The 19,260-nt window shown below is 39.5% G+C and overlaps 1 protein-coding gene, 1 long non-coding RNA gene and 1 pseudogene across 2 annotated transcripts; 2 read left to right on the top strand and 1 right to left on the bottom strand.

The window, feature by feature from the left end:
• Positions 1 to 1,304: 1,304 nt before the first annotated feature.
• LOC144660965 (uncharacterized) lies at positions 1,305 to 2,843 on the top strand. Its single transcript, XM_078521685.1, has one exon. The coding sequence runs from the start codon at positions 1,305 to 1,307 to the stop codon at positions 2,841 to 2,843; it is 1,539 nt and encodes a 512-aa protein (XP_078377811.1).
• A 143-nt stretch (positions 2,844 to 2,986) lies between these two features.
• On the bottom strand, positions 2,987 to 5,303 carry LOC144660921 (uncharacterized; annotated as a pseudogene).
• Positions 5,304 to 11,527: 6,224 nt separating this feature from the next.
• LOC144660842 (uncharacterized) lies at positions 11,528 to 16,164 on the top strand. The gene is made up of 2 exons (XR_013572171.1): positions 11,528 to 11,748; positions 15,860 to 16,164. It is a non-coding gene; the product is annotated as an uncharacterized LOC144660842 (long non-coding RNA).
• The last annotated feature ends 3,096 nt before the right edge of the window (positions 16,165 to 19,260 follow it).

Below are 19,260 nucleotides of genomic sequence, written 5' to 3'. Positions count from 1 at the left end.
TATATGTGTGTACAAAAATCGCGAGCGGCACCCAAAATCTCTGCGGCTTGAGCGCTCACAAATATCAAGCTTAATTGCTGTGCCAGAAATAATTCCTATTGAACAAATGCTCAATAAAGATAAAATGGGAAAAGGAAGGAAATCAATCTCAACAACATGCGCAAAAAAAGTTCCAAATTACAAAAAAGAACAATACATCATGCTTGATAATTACCAGAAAAATAAAAAAAAATGAGATTTTTTTTATAAGAGAAGAAACCATCAAATTGTTAAAATCAGTTGACAAAAAGCTTCTTGCAAACTTTTTGACAAACAACACGTGTTAAAAAAATGCAAAACATTGTCTGAGAAAGTGCAAAAACTTTTTTTTTTGACTGAAAATGGTTGCCCTGCTAGCGGCACGCAAAATCGCGAGCGACTTACGTGAGTTGCGTGACATTTTCAGAGAGAGTCTGGAAACCATATTTCTAGTTCTCAGGCCCTTGGACGAGCAGAAATAAAACATGGCGGCCACATCAGGATTTAGTGTTTGGGCCGATAAAAAACGAAACGGAACAGATATTACAAAAAAAAATACGCTCAGTTAACGCGCTGTAATTTTTTGTGCCCCCATAGAAGCTGGCGAAGTGAAGCGAAGAGAATAAATCGAGAAATAACAGGATTTGATCACAGAAGTTTATCGATCGCTCGAAAGAACTTTCCCGAAACATCGGACTCAATCGGGCCTGTTTATTTTTTTTTCTGCTTCAAGCATTGCTTCCACGACTTGATATGTTATCTGTCTGACCTCATTCTGCCAAAATGGCTTAGAAAGTTCGGTTAAAATAAAGCAAATCGCGTGGAAAAGCACCATCATTTTAGCCTATTTACCAAACTTAACCAAGTGTCTAATTAATGATGACATCATCCTGATGCCCAAAAGCGCATGCGTACTTGCTCAAAATAGGTGAAAGGGTACCACAAGTGAAAAACGTGACAAAGTGAACTATATATAAGTAAACGCGGCCGTAACTTATTGTTAGTTCACAAATTCTGGTGAAGTCAAGGGAGGTAGTGGATGGCCAACCACTTGAATCCTGTTATTATGGCTTGTGCGGATGGTGAATTACGGCGTATACACGACTTTCATAATGGCCGACGGCGCGCGGGACTGGTAATTACTTTATCATGAAAGCGAGGTCACAGAGGCCACGCTCGGTGTTCGTTCGCATGAATAGAGGTAAACAAAGAATGTCAAATTGTTAATCTCTAGCTTATCTCTCTGTTGTGACTCGATTCGGCTGAATTATTTTCAAGAATTGCAAATGCCAACTCATTGTTGTGTGCCAGAGTGCATAAAGAAAGGATACCGTGCAGCCGATGGGACAAAAGTGTGTTACTTAAAGTTTCCGATTGAGAACCCTTTGAAGAAGAAATGGCTACATGCAATAAGAAGAGAAGAAGGAAAATTCTTCACTGTAACTGAAAACACAAAGGTATGCTCTCGACATTTCAGGGAAGGCGACATAAAAAAAACTCTTGCTGGCAAAAATGAGTTAAGAGGCGGAGTTGTCCCGTCTGTGTTCCCGTGGGTTCGAACATCGCCACGCAAAAGGAAGGAACCGGCAGAAAGAAACTTCGAACTGATAGCTTCGAAAAGTGCATCACGGAAATTATCTGTTGACATGGAGGCATTCGGTAATGAAATGGTCCCAGATGCTTCAGATTCTTGCTCGAATTTCGTAAACGTCGCAACGCAAAATGATTTCACCGACCGAGAAAGCTACTTGACTGAAATTATTGACAACAACAACAAAAAGATTCATGAACTCGAACAAGAAATTGAAGAACTAGAGCGTCGGCTGCAAGATACCCAGCGGCAGAATGATACTCTCAATAAGAGATTGTTCAACTTTGAAAACTGTAGATCGAAAGATTCTAATGCTGCTTTCTATTCTGGCTTTCAAAGCTGGGACACTTTCATGGCTGTCTTTGAGTATCTTGATCCTGGGGAAAGGGGTGAGAACATTTCATACTGGCGGTCTACAACTGGCAACACCTCTGATTACAGTGAGGTTCAAACAGATGAGTCGCTGACGAAAAAAGGGAGAGCTAGATCTTTAAAGCCCATTGATGAATTTTTTATGGTAATGTGTAGACTTAGGCAAGGATTTCCAGAAGATCATCTGGCTCACTTATTCAATGTATCAACATCCACAGTTAGCAGAATATTTATTACTTGGGTCAATTTTATGTACTTTAAGTTTGGACAAATAAACATTTGGCTCAGCAGAAAATTAGTTGATGCTACAATGCCTGAATCTTTTAAAATTAAGTACAAGTCAACTAGAGTCATAATTGACTGTACCGAGGTAAAATGCCAAATGCCAAGCAGCTTGCAGTTGAATGGGGAACTTTTCAGTTCATATAAGAATCACACTACATTAAAGGGTTTAGTTGGAATTTCTCCTGGGGGAGCAGTGACATTTATTAGCCAACTATACACAGGTTCTATATCTGATCGAGAAATTGTCAGGAGGAGTGGATTTTTAGAGCTGCCCTTTGATGACAAAGATTCCATTATGGCAGATAAGGGATTCACAATTCAGGATTTGTTGCCTTTGGGGGTCACTTTAAATTTACCACCTTTCCTTGGAGCATCTTCACAGATGGCAGCAGAAGATGTGGTAAAAACACAGGAAATTGCCAGTTTAAGGATCCACATCGAGCGTGCTATTAATAAGATCAAGAATTTTCAAATATGGGACCGAGTTGTCCCACTACACCAAATGGGGATGGTAAACCAAATGTGGGCAGTATGTGCATTTTGTTGTAATGCACAGCCCAACATAATTTCCATGTGAATATCTTATTAATTTAAAAAATCTTGGTGCCATTAGTTAAATTTTAAGAATTGTTAATTTGGGACAGTGCTAGTTAAAAATCATGTCACTTTCAAAAATTAAGATACTTGAAATCAACACACATTGTTCATGTTTAAGGGTTCTTGTTGTGCGGGGGTGGGTATCCCCTACAATCATGATTGAGATGATTGTAGAGCAGGTAAAAAGATAAAGACTAGTTTTTTCCCACTGTTCTGACTATTTAATGTTATGTTTACATTTGAATTGAGGAACACCTTTCTTATCTCATTTACATTTTTTACTTTGACCATTGACAGTATTGTCTACAAATAACCCCTTAATCCTCAAACAGTTAAGAGGATTTACTTTCTTGTAAAATTCAATTTTGTAGGCAACAGAGAGAGACAAAAAAACCTAACTTTTGCTGGCTTACTGTGGATTTTAGAGTTAAACAGATGTAGCTGTGCACAATACTTCACAATCATTGTTGCTGCTTACTTGACAACTCCCCTGGAAAAACTGTGCAGATGCAAATTGAATAAAATGATCAAAGTAGTAAGAATATAATTTCTGTTGTAGCTGAGCCCAAAAAACAGGGTCAAAAGGTATACGTTGAACATAAATGCCTTTACTGGTATAAACAATAAAGTCGCACCACTGTGCTCCCGTAACTGCCATCTGCCCCTGCACTTGGGCATAGTAGGGGTGGTCTTCCTTTAATTTACAATCAGCCACACCTGTCTGTTCCATAAAAAACTTTTCATCTGTACTTGCATCGAGGGGCGTGACCTGAAATTTTGTGTAAGGGCATTTTACCTCAGCTATGCCAAAGTAATCAGTGCAGCCAAAATCAATTATTTTTGCATCAGGGGTAGCACCTAAGATTGGACAGCCCTTTGATACTACAAGCCCACAGGGTAGCACCTTGACAGGCGTTCTCCTGTTAAACATAAACTTTTCATACTCCATTAAAGCAACTGGTTCAAACTTTTTGCCGTGCTCCAGATATTTTGAAGAAACTGGTGTGGGATTAATCAATTGTTCTGCAAAATTACCATGGTTTCTTTGTCGTTTAGAAATCAGATGGAATTGAGATGCAGTAAATCTGAATTTTCGCTCTTCCTTCCATTTTTCGCAGTCAGCTTGTTTCCTTGTTTGAGTTTCCAGTTCATTAATTTCATCTTCCTCTAAATTTAAAGATTGTAAAAGTTGCTTGTCATTCTCGCATAGATTGTCAGGAACCACCATTCTGTCTATATCCCTCAGAGGGAACCTTGGATAATTAAGGACCTGATTTCTATTTACTTGGTCAAGTCTTGGAATGTATTCAATAGATGCAGTGGCCTTAAAGTGTGATTCTGTTAGGGCAACTTGGTATGACAAGAAACTACCAACTTGACATTTGCCAAATTTTGTTTCTTTGTGTACAGTACTCGTCTGATCAGTCTGTTCACTAGCCATTTGAGAGAGACCCATATTAGGATCAATTTGTTTCAGTTGCACCTTAAGTTTCTGCTCTGAAGTCAGATTGTGTGTGGTTTTCATTCTGGCATCATATACAAGGGGTTTAATACCAGACCTTGAGTTGCAATTGGTTTCAATATCCTTCGTTTTTCGAACTTCAACCTCCATCACTGGCTGGGGTGCTATGTTCTTTCCCCCACCCTTCTTGTGCCATTGTTGGAGCTGGGAGGTACAAGCCAGGGAAGATTGCTGATCCTGTTCCTCACTTAAATCCTTCGTTGAATTGCATGAGAATTAGGTAAACTTACACATCTTAAACATAAGTGCTAGTACATGATTACAAAACCCCACTTTTCCTGCAACACAGGAACAGGAAGCACTAACCACGTCTCCCGACAAGACACACAGTGCTACTTTAAGGTTGTGCGGTGCATCGTTTTTTCTGAAGCTATGACAGCACTTCCCTTTAAAGAAAAAGTATTTTGAATTACTGGCACATTCAATATCCTCCAAGTATTCGTCATCTAAAAAACGCATTGCCTTTACTAATCCCGTCGGAACTGTGTGATGGTCTACATTCCCAATAGCTTTTCCGGTCTTCAACACGTGGTGATTCATTTGGAGTCGAGTGAACATTGGCATCTTCTCTAGTGAAGATCCCCATCCAGAGCTAGGAAACTCTACTGCCTCTGTGCTTTCTTTGTCAAGCTCCGAACGTGTGCCTTGCTTTTGCTTTCTGCGGCTGTATATTTTATGCGGATCTGGATCCACGACCTCTTTATCTTTACCCGTTCGTATGTATTCGTGGACTCGTTTCACCAGCTCCGCTTTCGTCTTCAGTCCTTTGCCCGTGTCTCCGCGACATTTCAGCCAGAATTTAAGTTCTGAGTTTTTCAACTCCTCGGGTTTTCTCCCAAGAAGAGAAGCTCCTGGTATATCGTCTTCCGTAAGAGAGATCACATCTGAATCGCTTGTACTCGCCATTGTTTACAGAGAAGTTAGAGAAGCGATCTACGCTTCTGGCCTTGGTGACCTCGTTTTCATGCGACTCGTCCCAGGTCTCACACGGGGGCGGCCATTATGAAAGTCGTGTATAGGAGGACTCCTTTCAGTGGGAGATACCCCTGGGTGAACCCGCCTCGGCCCTACTGATAACGTGGGGGTGTTTAGAAATCCCTCGGGATTTCAAACCTCGGCAGAGGTAAAAATGCGGGACAGCCGCCTTGTCCGCGGCGGGGAAAAAGTCCTAGCCGGGGCTAGGTAAGAAACAGCCAACGAGCACCCCCCGACCAGGGTTTTGCCCTTTCGTTTGACCTGTCACGCAACGTCACGCGTGACTGTCACGCTCTGTGTCACACAATGTCACGCTGTGTGTAACACAATGTCACGATTTGTGTCATGCGTTAATTTTATTTTTTGCACACTCAGATGAAATCCAGTGTTTATTTTCTCAAATCTGATTTCGACTCGGCTGATATTCTTTTTTTTAACCTATCTAATTCTTGTTGTCGAATTTGCTCTCTCAGTTTCTCAATGTCAGGCTGTGGGGATGACTTTTTTTGGCTTAAATTTTTTGTAAGGTGCCTGCGAACAGTCTCTTTGAGGGCCATGTAACGAGAATATTCATCCAAAATAATTTTAAAATCTTTGTCATCAACTTTATTGTCAATGAGAGCGGCAGAAACAAGTCTATTGACAGTTTCACGTTTGGCAACAGCAAGAGAAGTAATTTCATTATTTTTCATAATTTTTGGTTCAAGTTTTTTGCTCGCTCCAGTGAAAGCGGCAGACAAAACGCCTGTAATTGCAGCACATGCTGCGAGAGGAACGCTTACCGGCAAACCAACGACTGTTACCGCTGTTCCAAGGCTGGAAGCAAAGAGAACACTGGACAAACCACCCATTGAAATTGCGGAATAATGAAAAAAAGACTTCACCTTTTTATACTTTTTCAAAACAGCTCGGTATTTTGCAACTTCTTTGTCAAATTCTGAACAAATTTGATTGATTTTTGTTAACCTAAAGTTTTCTGGTTGATTTGGCAAAGCGGGATACAGTGTTTGTTTTACGCTGTTTTCTTCGCTAACACCAAAAGCAGGGGCACTCGGGAGAACATTAGCAGATGACATGGTCGTATACATAAAAGTTATTTTTGTATTTAATTTAATTCAATTCCAGCTCATATGTAAGATTTGAGCCGTTAAAATCGAATGGATTTCCATTCTCATTTCTAATCGAAAGAGTCAGAGATGTCACTTGTGCATCAGCCATAACGTCACGCAAGACATTGGGCTGTTCACCTTTGTAATTTATGTTTTCGTAAGCCTTTCCTCGGATGTCGAAACAAGCTAAAACAGAAGATGGTTTACCATTAAAGAGATTCTGTTCTCTGTCAACTAAATCGCAATGAATGAAATAAGTTGTGGGAGAATTTAATCTTCTTATATAAGTTATAGTTCCCAAATGCTTACTATAATTGTTTCCTAGAAGTAAATTAGACATATTTGGATCGACAACTAATTTCTTAAACTGGGCATCTGTGATTACAAGCTGGCCAAGTGGTGTATTAATATCTGTGGGCAATTCAATACGATGTTTGGAAAAATTATTTTTCAATTCACTCGCCAACCTTTTGAGAGTGTAATGACCAGCCGGAAAGGGCACATCGACAGGCTTTTCATGATCGTCCAAAAACCTGATAAATCCATTTTCTTTAAGATTAAACCAAGAGTTAGGGATATGAGATGACAGAAGTCTGATATAGCTCGGTTTTGGAATAGGATAATCGAAATTCACAGTGTGAGGATTTTCTGTTGTGGTGACAGTCAGCACAACCATTTTTATATTAAATAAAAATAAAAAAATGTTTAATATAAAAGAGGACCATGGATGCGAAAACAAGAGATTTTATGAAGTGGATGAAAACCCCAGAAGCAACTAAAATTTCTGAAGCGGCAAAAGACAAGGCATGGAAACCTTTTCTTGCAAAATATCCAAACGCTGAAAGAACAAAATTTGTTGCACAGGTTGAGTTCGCGTACAACCACACAGCAACGGCAGACATTTATTTTAAGGCAGGGCAAGGCCATTTGATAATTGTTTTTGGCTCTGACAGCAAATATTGGAGCCCAGAGATGAAAAAAGCACTGAGGGTGAAAAAAAATTTCAGGCGGTTTTCCACAACAGCTGTCACCAAGCGGCGCAAAAGGCTCATCTTTGCCAATTCCCGCGGTTGGATTTCACGAAGCCGCACCGAGTTTGAAAAAAATATTTAACAGCAAAATTAACATCTTCGTCACACCAGACCAATATTTCACAACGAAATTAAGAGAGATTTTTCAAAAAACAAAACTGAAGCATACATCAGGAAAAGAGTCAAAAAGGTGGCTTGCTGGCCCTATTATGTCCTACTGGCCTCAGCAACTTAACTTTGCTGTCTGGTGCGCGACAACAGGCTGTGGGATCAGTCGAGAAATTTTCGATGAAGAGCACTCAGCTCTCAGCTTGCCACCGGTTGTGCGTAATTTTTACTTTTTTCACGTTTATTTCACAATAAGGCGACTATTGTTTCAGATGGGTGGAATTCAGAGCGTAAGCGCCTTGCCTGGCGACCCAACGTTTAGCGAGTTCGACAACAAGTACGACGTGGCTTCGTACAAAAGAATATGCGCTGAGTTCGGTGTCGATCCGTCAAGCGATTTTCGTTTCACAAGAGGCGCGATCCACGGACTGGGTGACGTTTATATCTGGATCTCAAATATTGGTCCGAAAAATTCTGGGGCAAAATATCCCGATTACGATAAATTTTCGGACGAAGGGGGAGCTGCAATAAAGGGTAACTTGATTCAATACATCGAGCCAGACGACGCTGCAAATGCACAGGCAGACTGGTTTTGTCCTAACGCCGCGGAAGGGTTGACCCAAGCAGGTTTGTCGAGAGTAAACCAGTCGATAGAGGCTTTTGTCTACTGTATTTTGGGTTCGCAGGTCAACGTTCGAAGTGGCATACTTGGCACAGGCGGCCGCGCAAAGGAGGCTCAAAGTGAGTTCCTCGTGTTGGTTGAAGACGCTATAAGGCAACCTGATCTGGCAAAGTCGGTCCAAAGATACCAACTCGCCATCGATGAGGCTAAGGTTCGGCTTAACCTCGCCGTCTGTCCAGGTGCCTGGCTGATGCCCGCCATGATGGTAATAAATACAGAAAGCGTTGTTGGTTACAACAACCAGCTTAAGCAGGCTGTAGGAGGAATGAAAGTAGGAGTGAATGATGATGTTAATAAATCAACAAAAAAAGTGGGCGCAACAAGTATGAGCGGTGGGCCATCAAAAGTTAATAGACCAACAAGTCATCCATCAAACCCGATTCACAAAGCTGCAAAAAAAGAGCCGGCACCACAAACGTCTTCAGTGGGTACTGTGTCAAAAACAGATGAATCGCAGAAGCCAGACACTGAAGATACAGCACACGAAAAAAACAAGGCCTACCTTATTGCTGGTGCTGTTATTGTTGCGTTTGTGGTCAGTCGAGCTCTTTGAGCTCGGGAGCTTAGCGCTCGCTTCGTTTTGTAACTCGCTCGATAAGAAAGATAGCAACACCGACAATCAAAAGCCAAGCATTCTTGCCGAGAAAGCTAATCACCTGGCCGGCCGTTCGAAACACAAAACTGACAATCGCGCCAAGGAGGCCCGGCAGAATACCTGCAATTTTTTTGCGAAGTGTCTGAAGACTGTTACCAACACCATTTGCTACATCTTTTAAACCGTTTGAAAGATAGTGAACAATAACACCAATAGTGGTCCCGACTGCAAGCAAAACAGCTGTGACTGTGAAGCCATATTTTTTGAAAATCTCTTTTACCTTTTCTCTTAATTTGTCTGTTAAAGACAATCTTTCGATCTCTTCTTCTCTTTCATTTTTTATTTCATTAATTTCTTGATTCAAGTCATCAACTCTTTCACGAGCTTGTTGTCTTTCCGCTTGTGGCCTGTTTTCGTCGTTTGCAATATCTTCTTGTTTATGTCTCTCTTGTCGTATTTCCTCTTCCCTTTCGAGCCTTTCTGCTTCATGTTGTTGGAATTCTTGTAAAGTGGGTGCTTCTGGAATTCTTGTTTCTTGTCCAAGTATCTGTTTTTCAACAACCACTATGAAACTCGGATTTGTTAAAATCCCATGAAAATCCCTTGAAAAGACCATGAACATCATTTCATGACTGGTGAATCTTGCAAAATAATTTTTCATGGCCTCCTCTGTGGTCATTAAATTCTCGTGAAAAAAAATGAAGCGTTTTCATGACCCATGCATTAAAAAGGACTTGGCTTTCATGGGTCATGAATTTTCAATGAAATACTACTTAATGAAAACACACCAAAAAGTTCAATGATTAAGCCATGAAAAAAATTAATGGGTCATGAAATATCATAAAAATAATCATCATGAAATTTCATGACTCATTAATTTTCTATGAAAATGTTGATGAGAAAATGCCTTGAAAACAATCTTTAATTATTTAGCAGCAAAATAAATGCATTCCACAATATGAAGACATGTACACTGTATACAATAAATGAATTAAATGGATTGAGCTGTTCCACTAGACCAGTGCTTTGGCCTGCATTATTTATACAGTTAACTTACATTACTAAAGGACAGATCCACTTTGGGACCAGCTAGAACTGAAATAGCACGACATCAAAGTTTCTGTCTATTGATCTACAGTTAATGAATAAGGAAGGGAAAGGCTTCTATCCATTAAAATGGAGCCGATGTTACTGTATGTGCTAATCAACATAAGGCACATGAAATGTAAAAAAAATACCAGTAAATTCAATCCATGCATGTACAGTTGAATCCCGATAACTCAAACCTTCAAGGGAAATTGACAAAGGTTCGAGATATTGGAAGTTCGAGTTCAAGGGTAAAATTATTAAAAAAATGACCTGAAGGGAAAGCGAAAAAGGTTTGAGTTACCCGGTAGCTATCTATAGCGCTAGAGTTCGAGTTACTGAGGGTTCGAGTTATCCAGTCAGGATTCAACTTTTTGTACACTATCCAATGTATGGTACAATTTTAAAAAAAGGGGAAAAACCTTTACTTCTTTTGGAAAAATGTATTTTGATTCGGTCTATTGAAGTATCCTGGATCAGGCAGAGTGTGGTCATGTATTAAAAAGGGAATATATCATAATCTTAAATCAAGATTAGTTCATGGGGTCAGATTATAATCTTATTTCTTTTTTACACTGAATCATGAATAAAGGAACTTAATTTTTTCTGGTGAATCTCTAATATTCTGCTAACTATGCAATGTCAACTTACTTGATTTAAAATACAGCGTTCAGCTTTTATTACTTCACTAACTTATCCTGTGCATATAAGTACAAAACAATCTTGACCCATTGCACTTGATATAAGAAAGTGTAGTCTATCCTTTCAAATTGACTACGAGCAGCCCCTATTTTTTCGCAGAGTTGAGCTTGAAGCGAAAATAATTTTTCAAAGAGGACTCTGCGAAAAATAGGGACTGCTCATAGTGTTCTTTCAAATGACCTTGCTATCTTAGAATTACAAGCTTACCTTACTCAATTTTAAAATTAAACAGTAGTTAACAATATGATGGTGTTTCACTCTTTTATGTTTGCAGGTTATAGAAACAAATACTGGGTGACAACTTAATTTGAAACTACTACTATCCAATGTTAAGACAATGCTATAAAAACCACCATAAGCTGATGTCAGACTTAGCTCGACTTGTACAATTCCTCTAATTATGAAAATCTCCTCCAGGAAACACATCCAAAAATCAAAAACTTCAAAGTTCAGCTTCCTGGCAAGGATCTGAGGAAAAACAAACCGACTTATAAAAGTTTTGAAACCGCTGAAGTATTAGGATTTAATATAATTTTTAGGTAAATCGGAAAACAAGCTAATATTGCCGATCCGGGGACGGATCGATCTAAAACAAAACATACAGGCGAACGCCTGTACATGTATCTTATGTTTTGTTAACCTGTTCATTAAACTCGTACCTTTATACAAAAGAGGAGCCTTTTCCTTGGAATCCAATATTTTTTTATAAAAGGTAGCTTCTGCTTGCAATCCTGAAGCGGTGACCGAGTTTTATATCCATTTATCCCTCGTTTCGACCAGAGAACGCTTCGTTGATATCAAACAACCTCTCTTCGTGCCGCCATTTTTAAAACTCGTCGCCAAGAAGGCCCTGGGGACGAGGTTGTCCAAATTAGGCCCGGAAATGTCACGTGCGCGTTTAATCATTAATTTCGTAGACCACGTGATTCGTTCAAATTGAACCGCGGGCCGCCATGTTATGCAAGATTTCGCTTGGCTGAAATACGAATTGAAATTCAAATAGTTTCTTATCAGCGAATCACCTTCGAAAAGATGCACTTTCCAGCATATGGATGGATCGATGACTTCGTAAAAGGTAAGGTTGAATTGATTTTTAGCACTTAAAAGATCTATCAGTCGTGCGCCAAGGGGCTAGCAGCCGTTGACCCAGGTTGATCACCTGGCAGGGCTCAAAATAACGGCCGGTCAAAGGACAATGTCCGGCCAAAATGACGATTTGTCCGGACAAAAGTTTGGTTGGGCGGTCATTTTGACCGGTCACGTACACGACTTTAAAATAAATTATAAACACACAAAAAAATTTATTCGCAGTATTTCTTGAAATTTTACAGTAAAATCATAAAATATCATAGCAGCAAGCTCTTGCAGTCACAAATTTGTAGAATACAGATAAGACGGTCATGCGGATTTGTTTATAGTGGTTTGCTTAAATAAAAACAGGAAACATCCACGTCTGTAAATACGCTAAACAGACAACAATGAACATGGCATCAATCAACGTCTGCTATTAATACTATTTAGTGTTCGGTAGTAAAGACCAGTAAAGTGCTTACAACCAAGATCGCCTCCACCCGTAAGTCGTTAAATAATGTAAAACTTGCAGAGTAACATAACATTACGGCTACTGAGCATTTTGTTTTATGTAGAGTAGAACGCAGAAGAAATGGAAATTCAAAAAGCGAACATAATAAAATGACACATTTAGCGATCAAAACATTTAAGCTTAAGTTTTATTAATACTCTTTAACAACAGGTGTTTTAGCTTATGAGGCGAAATTTTAGGCAGAATAGGCTTTTGCTTCAAAGAAAATACTCAATATTTTGACCGGTCAAAAACGAGACATGACCGAGCAAAAATTGATTTGGCCGGTCAACATGACCGGTCAGTATCCAAAAATTATTTTGAGCCCTGACCTGGGGAAATGAAAACTGGTCTGCTTTGAGAAATCGGGGATAAAATATAGGAGAAGTACTTCACGAAGGAAACGAAAATTGTTGGAGGAATCGAAAATTTAGAGTAATTGAGGTTTCGAGGAATCGGGATTCCTTTGCTTCAACGTTCAGTTCAGAACTCCGATTACATGTACGTTCGTAAGCGAAAACAATTAAGTGAAGCGAAAAAGCTAGTCTGGTTCACCACAGTATTTCGTAGATTGGATTTTATATATATTGCTTGCTTGAATTCACTCAATTGCTATGAAGATGCAGAAGCAAAATTTGAATGGCCTTTTTCTGATGTGCATGTTCATGTATACTTGTTATGCAATGCTTTCGAGTACCTACATGTACCATACATTACAAGTACACCCACGGGTGACTTGATTTTTCAGGATACATGCAAGTTAAATCTGTTTTCCGAGCAACTACAGAATGCAGAGGCACTTCGGTCCACCGTGCCGGAACGCTTCATTAAAGCCAATCGATTTTTCTTTAGCCTGTGGTAGCTTTTAGTAGTACAATGTAACATATTTATGTAAAGAGAAAACTTGGTTTTCAGACTTGTGAAAGCCTGGGTTCCACTGTTTCGCATTCAATATGGCGACCATGCTTTAATACGATTGAATATTGAAGATTAATGCATTTCATAAGAGGAAGAAGAGTTACAAGTTTTATCTTTCAAAGACAGAATAAGGTAGTAAAACCTAAGAATCGCAGATTACAATTTCAGAATGCTAGCGTTCGCTCAACTGAATCTAAAGAAATCGTCTAGAAATTATGGTTTATGTTAACAGTGTGATTTGGTATAAACTTCAACCCCAGTTATTACATGGGTGCAATGCGTACTACGTTTTTATTGGGTGCGAACTCGGTCATACAAGGGAGTGAACTCGGTCTCACTGGGAGAGAACGCGGTATAAGGTGGGAGCAAACTCTTACGGTGCGAAACCGACTGGGAGTGAAACCGGCAGCTTCCCTGTAGTTTTATTTCTGTTTAAATTTAAAGTAGAAGCCCGGTAACTCGAACTCGGATAACTCGAACAACCCCGCTAACTTGAACTAACTTTGATAGCTTCCATTTCCCTTGGACCTACAGTACTTTTCAGTCATTTTTACTTGGTTAACTCGAAAACCCCGCTAACTCGAACTGTTTTTCGTTTCCATTCAGAGTTAGAGTTACCGGGGCTCAACTGTATTTAAAAGAGAAAAATGAAAAAATAAAAAAAAAAATTTCCGCTGTTCGAGATTGCAGAACTTTATTTGTTGCTGTTAACATTTTAAACCTCGATTGCTCTAAATTTTCGATGGAAGTTGATTCTGTGCAGTTGTTCATTCATGTGGAAGATTTTTTTTCCAAAAATCTAAACTGATTGCAAATTTGTCATAACCAATTTATTATTGCTTTAAGAATATTTTGTTTTTCATGGACATGGGAACGGTTGCCATGTAAAGCTGTTTACACATCCATTCCTGAGTTTTGCGTGCTGTTTGATGTCTGCACAAAGTTTTTAATCTCTACAGTGTACTATCATGTTTTTCGAAAGATTTAATATTTCGAATGTCATGATTTGAGAAATTGATTCCCTGCAGTTCTTCATTCATGTGGAAGGTTTTTTCCCCAAAATCTAAGCTGATTGCGAGTTCGTCATTGAAAATTACACATGCATTATTTTAACAATATTTTGTTTTTCTTGGATGTGAGAATGGTTGCAGTGTAAAGCTGTTTACTAATCGGTTTTGTCCACTGCTTGACAAATTCCTTGATGTTTACATAAAGGTTTTACTCTCTATTATCAGGTTTTTCAAAAGATTGAATATTTTGAATGTCCGATTCGAGGAATTGATTCTGACTGTGCAGTTGTTCATTCATGAGGAAAATTATTTTCCCAAAAATCTTATTTGAACTGAGATTAATTAATCGAGGTTCCACTGTAATACTACAGTACCGCTCAAATGTAAGTTACCACCTCTCGTCTCGTTTCTCGCGAGACGCGTCTCGTTTCTCGCGAGACGAGTCTCGTTTCTCGCGAGACGAGTCAGTCAGTGAAGCGTTCAGTATGGAATATATTACTCGCAAAGAGGCCGTATTGTATCAAAGATTTCTGTCTGTAGTGCGTTGCCAAATTGATGAAACTGAAATTAAATGTATCAACAAAGAGCTCGATTGACCCGATCATTCGCAAGGATAAATCAGTTAAATGATTTTCTTCTCCGGCATTGACTTTACTTGGGCTTGAAAGGTGTTTTTTTTTTTTTTTCAACAACAAGTTTTCGTTCACGTAACTATGATGTAAATCGTTGAACAACATGTAAAGTTTGTGTATACGGTCCGCGAGGTTTTTTTCACATTTGCAGATAAGATTTTCTTTAAGAACAACAGACATGCTTGTGTAAATATTATGGTGCGAAAGAATGTATGTATATACTATGCATACTACATAAGCATTGTATTTTCTGTATTTTCTGGTGGATACTGCAGAATGATATAATGCAATGACTTTCTTTGTGTAGGTTTCTGATTGGCTGTATTCGTTAAAGCATGTACAGTAAATGTATTCACATGAAGCCAAACTGTCACACAGTAATAAGCTTTCTGTATAAAAATTGTAGCCTTCTCAGCTTGGGTACACAAGGGACCAGTTCTAAAAGATTTGGGTCCATCTTATTCTACATGTAATTTGAAACCAGTCTGGAATGGAACCAAATTAAACTGGACCTGGCATTTTGCAGGTCCAGTTTTGGATCCCTACCAGACTGGTTCCTAAACAATCAGATGTAAATACACTAGAAGCTGATCCTGTCTGGTTCATTTCTGTTAAGATTGAAATCTGGTCTGAAGTGAAGGCAGCATTTGTTAAATTCGTACACAGAAGGCCCTCAGTTATTTCGACTATATAAATGTATAGCACTGCGGTCACTGCATCAAGGTTACATTCATAATGGGTGTAATTTTATTACACACTCAGTAATTATTTTTGAGTTTTGCAATGTGAAATCTTTATATTTGGCACTTTTGCTCTTGACGCCATTTTCGTCAGACCTTAAAGCTTATGTATCCGTAGGGTGAATTAAACATGACCTTTATCTAGTCTTTTAAGCCATTTGGCTAACTGGTGTAGAAAATACACATGTATCTTTCATAAACTAGTGTGGACTTCCTTACATGTACCTACATGTAGGGGTTGACAGATTTAATCTGGACTACTTTTCATCAATATTAATATACTGTTGTTTTTACTTTTTTGCAGATGTATCATGAGGGATTTTTCAAATTTTTCACTTATCATAATAATAATAATAAAAATAACATAATAATTATTTCATTAAGTGTCGAAAAAATATTGCAGTTGTAACCATTAATTGTTGTCCTAAAATCATCCTTCCTTGTATTTGGAGAGGCAAAAATTAATCAATGTAATTTTAATTTCCAAAATTAATCAAAACTAAATCACCCAGTTGATGCTGGGATTTAATTTGTATTAATGATAAAAAAATGAAAATTGCTTTGTTGAGTGGAATTATTCTAATAAATTTAAGATCAAAGAGGTACAAAGCATCTTGTCTTACTTTACCGGCCATTTATTTAGTTTTTAAGTACATAGCATCAGAAACTAAAAGAGATTAAGGCTGCTTGTTGCAATGAACAGTCAATTGCAAAGTAGCCTATGGAACTTCAGCTGATGTTGGTTTGTTTGGAAAACCTTTTCTTGCTCAAGTGAGTGGAAGCTACAGTATGTGATAATGAAATGAAGACCATACATCTAATATACATTCAGTATGAAGTCACCTATTTGGTTAGTTTGTTATATGATTTCTTTGATTTATTATTGTTTTTATTTAAACAACCACCAGAAATGTAATTGATTCAACTGTGAAAAACAGTTAAAACTAAATTTTCATGGTGGTCATGTCTTTGTGTGCCTCATGAAAAGCAAGTGAGGGGCTGAATTCATGGGTAGTGAAAATGTCATGAAAAGTCATTACATTTTTCATGACTCATTAATATTCTACCGTTCATGGGAAAACAATGGGTTTTTCATGGGGCATGAATTTAATGACACCATGAAAACACCATTAATTCCAACACCATGAAAAATGAGCCTTTAAATTCATGGATTTTTCATCACCATGAAAAAGCCATTAAAAACCCATGGTGGCTTCATTTTGATTCATGGCATTTTCATGGGTATTTTGATCAATTAGAATTTTTTCATGGGCCATGAAGCGTTGAATATTAAGGGGATTTTCATGTTATTTTCATGGGATTTTTATGCAGTATTCATGGTATATTTTCATGAAAAACCCATGAAAATTTGACCATTAAAATCTACTGAAAAATCCATGAAGAAGCTATGAATTTTCCATGAAAAATTTCAGTGGATTTTCATGGGTTTTAAGTTCATAGTGTTATAAACGTGCCTAATCAGAAACCCCCACTTCTCGGCGGAAGAGACGCGCAAGCCCTGGATTACTTGAAGGTGTACGCTGATGAAATAAACGCAGTTGAAGAAGAGATTCCGCGCAATAAGCAGTCACTTCCACCACTGGGAAAACTGACAAAGGAAGACGTGTTACACAACTACTCAAACGTATTTAGGCCGGGTCGCGGAAATCCACTTGGAACCCCTTTGCACATCGATCTTGATCCTAATGTTACTCCAGTGCACGCCTCAACGCGTCGAGTTCCCGTGGCCAAGTTGGACAGAGTAAATGACGAGTTAAAGAGACTTTGTGATGAAGGCATCATAAAGCCGGTTACACAGCCCACAGACTGGCTCTCAAACATCCTGGTGAAAGAGAAACCGAACGGCAAACTTCGCATATGCATTGATCCTAGTCAAACGATAAACAAGGCCATCAGAAGACCCAAGTTCACAATTCCGACTATTGAAGAAAAGCTTCCACAATTGACTAAGGCCAAAGTTTTTACCATTGTCGATGTATCCGAAGCTTTTCACACCATTGTGATGGATGAAGAGTCTTCTCTACTCACTACGTTTCAGGGACCAAACGGTCGCTACTGCTACACTCGCATGCCATTTGGGATCGCCTCAGGACCGGAGGAATACCAACGGCGCCAACATGAATTTTTAGACGGTTTAGACGGGGTAATAAACATTGCCGATGACATCTGTGTGTTTGGATGCGGAGATTCAAAAGAGGAAGCTGACATCGATCACGACAAAAATCTCTTGAGCCTGTTAGGAAAGTGCAGCAGCCACGACCTGCGACTCTCGGCGAAAAAATTGCAGTTTAAATCTCCCTCTGTTACCTTCATGGGGCACAAGCTTACCGACAAAGGCGTAGAGCCCGATCCAGCCAAAGTAGCAGCAATCACAGAGATGCCAACGCCCACTGACAAATCTGGGGTGCAGCGTTTTCTCGGTATGTGCCAATACTTAAGCAAGTTCTGCCATAATTTGTCAGAAGCAGTTCTTCCATTGAGGGACTTGACCAAGCAGGATGTTTCATTCCTATGGTCAAACAATCATGAAAATGCATTTAACTCGGCAAAGAACCTCATTGCTTCAGCAACTGTATTACGCTACTACGACGCAAACCTTCCCGTCACGCTACAAGTGGATGCATCTGAAGATGCGATCGGGGGCGTATTGCTGCAAAATGATCAACCTGTTTGCTTTACATCACATACCCTCAACAGTACGGAGAAGAACTATGCTCAAATTGAAAAAGAGTGCCTTGCAATCGTCTCTTGCATGGATAAGTGGCACCAGTACTTATACGGGAAACGCGACATAACGGTACATACAGATCACCAGCCGCTCGAGACGATTTTCAAGAAGCCTCTTAGCAAAGCTCCTCGCAGACTGCAAAGAATGATGCTGAAGTTACAAAGATATCAGTTCACTGTCCGATACAAGAAAGGAAAGGAACTTTACATTGCGGACACTTTGTCTCGCGCACCTGTCACTGATCAGCCCACCTCCACTGACAAGCAAGAATGCGAAGTATTCCGTCTGGAAATGGCTGAGATGGAATTTGAACCAAATCAAGTTACACCCGACACTCTGCAACGAATAAGACGAGAAACTGCCAAAGACCCAGTGCTAGCAGCTCTACATACGGTGATAGTGAATGGATGGCCTTCAGAAAGAAAGGAAGCCCCAGAGCAACTAAGGCTGTATTGGAACTTCAGAGATGAAATTTCAGTTTATGACGGTGTCCTCTACAGGTCTCATCAAGTTATTGTCCCAGCCACTCTACGAGACGAGATGTTACAGAAAATACACAAAGCGCACCAGGGAGCCGACAGCAGCATAAGACGAGCACGCGAGTCTCTGTTCTGGCCAGGAATGCAAGCCGCAATCTGGGAGAAATGCTTATCATGTGGACTTTGTGCCCAGTACCTAAGCGAGCGACCGCGAGAACCAATGCAATCCCATGAGATACCCACCAGACCGTGGTCCAAAATAAGTGCCGACCTATTTCAGCTGGACGGAAACAACTACCTCGTTATGGTCGACCACTACAGTGACTTCTTTGAGCTAGACCCCCTCGGCAGGAACACATCAGCCAACACAGTTGTCCGAGCCATGAAAAGGCAATTTGCTCGACATGGAATTCCAGACGAGTGCATAACCGATAACGGCCCGCAGTTTGAAAGCCATGAATACTCACGTTTTGCTCG

The sequence above is a fragment of the Oculina patagonica genome, chromosome 7 (assembly GCF_052425735.1).
Source record: "Oculina patagonica isolate OP01 chromosome 7, crgOcupat, whole genome shotgun sequence".
NCBI lineage: Eukaryota > Metazoa > Cnidaria > Anthozoa > Scleractinia > Oculinidae > Oculina > Oculina patagonica.
This window is presented reverse-complemented; position numbering and strand designations above follow the sequence as displayed.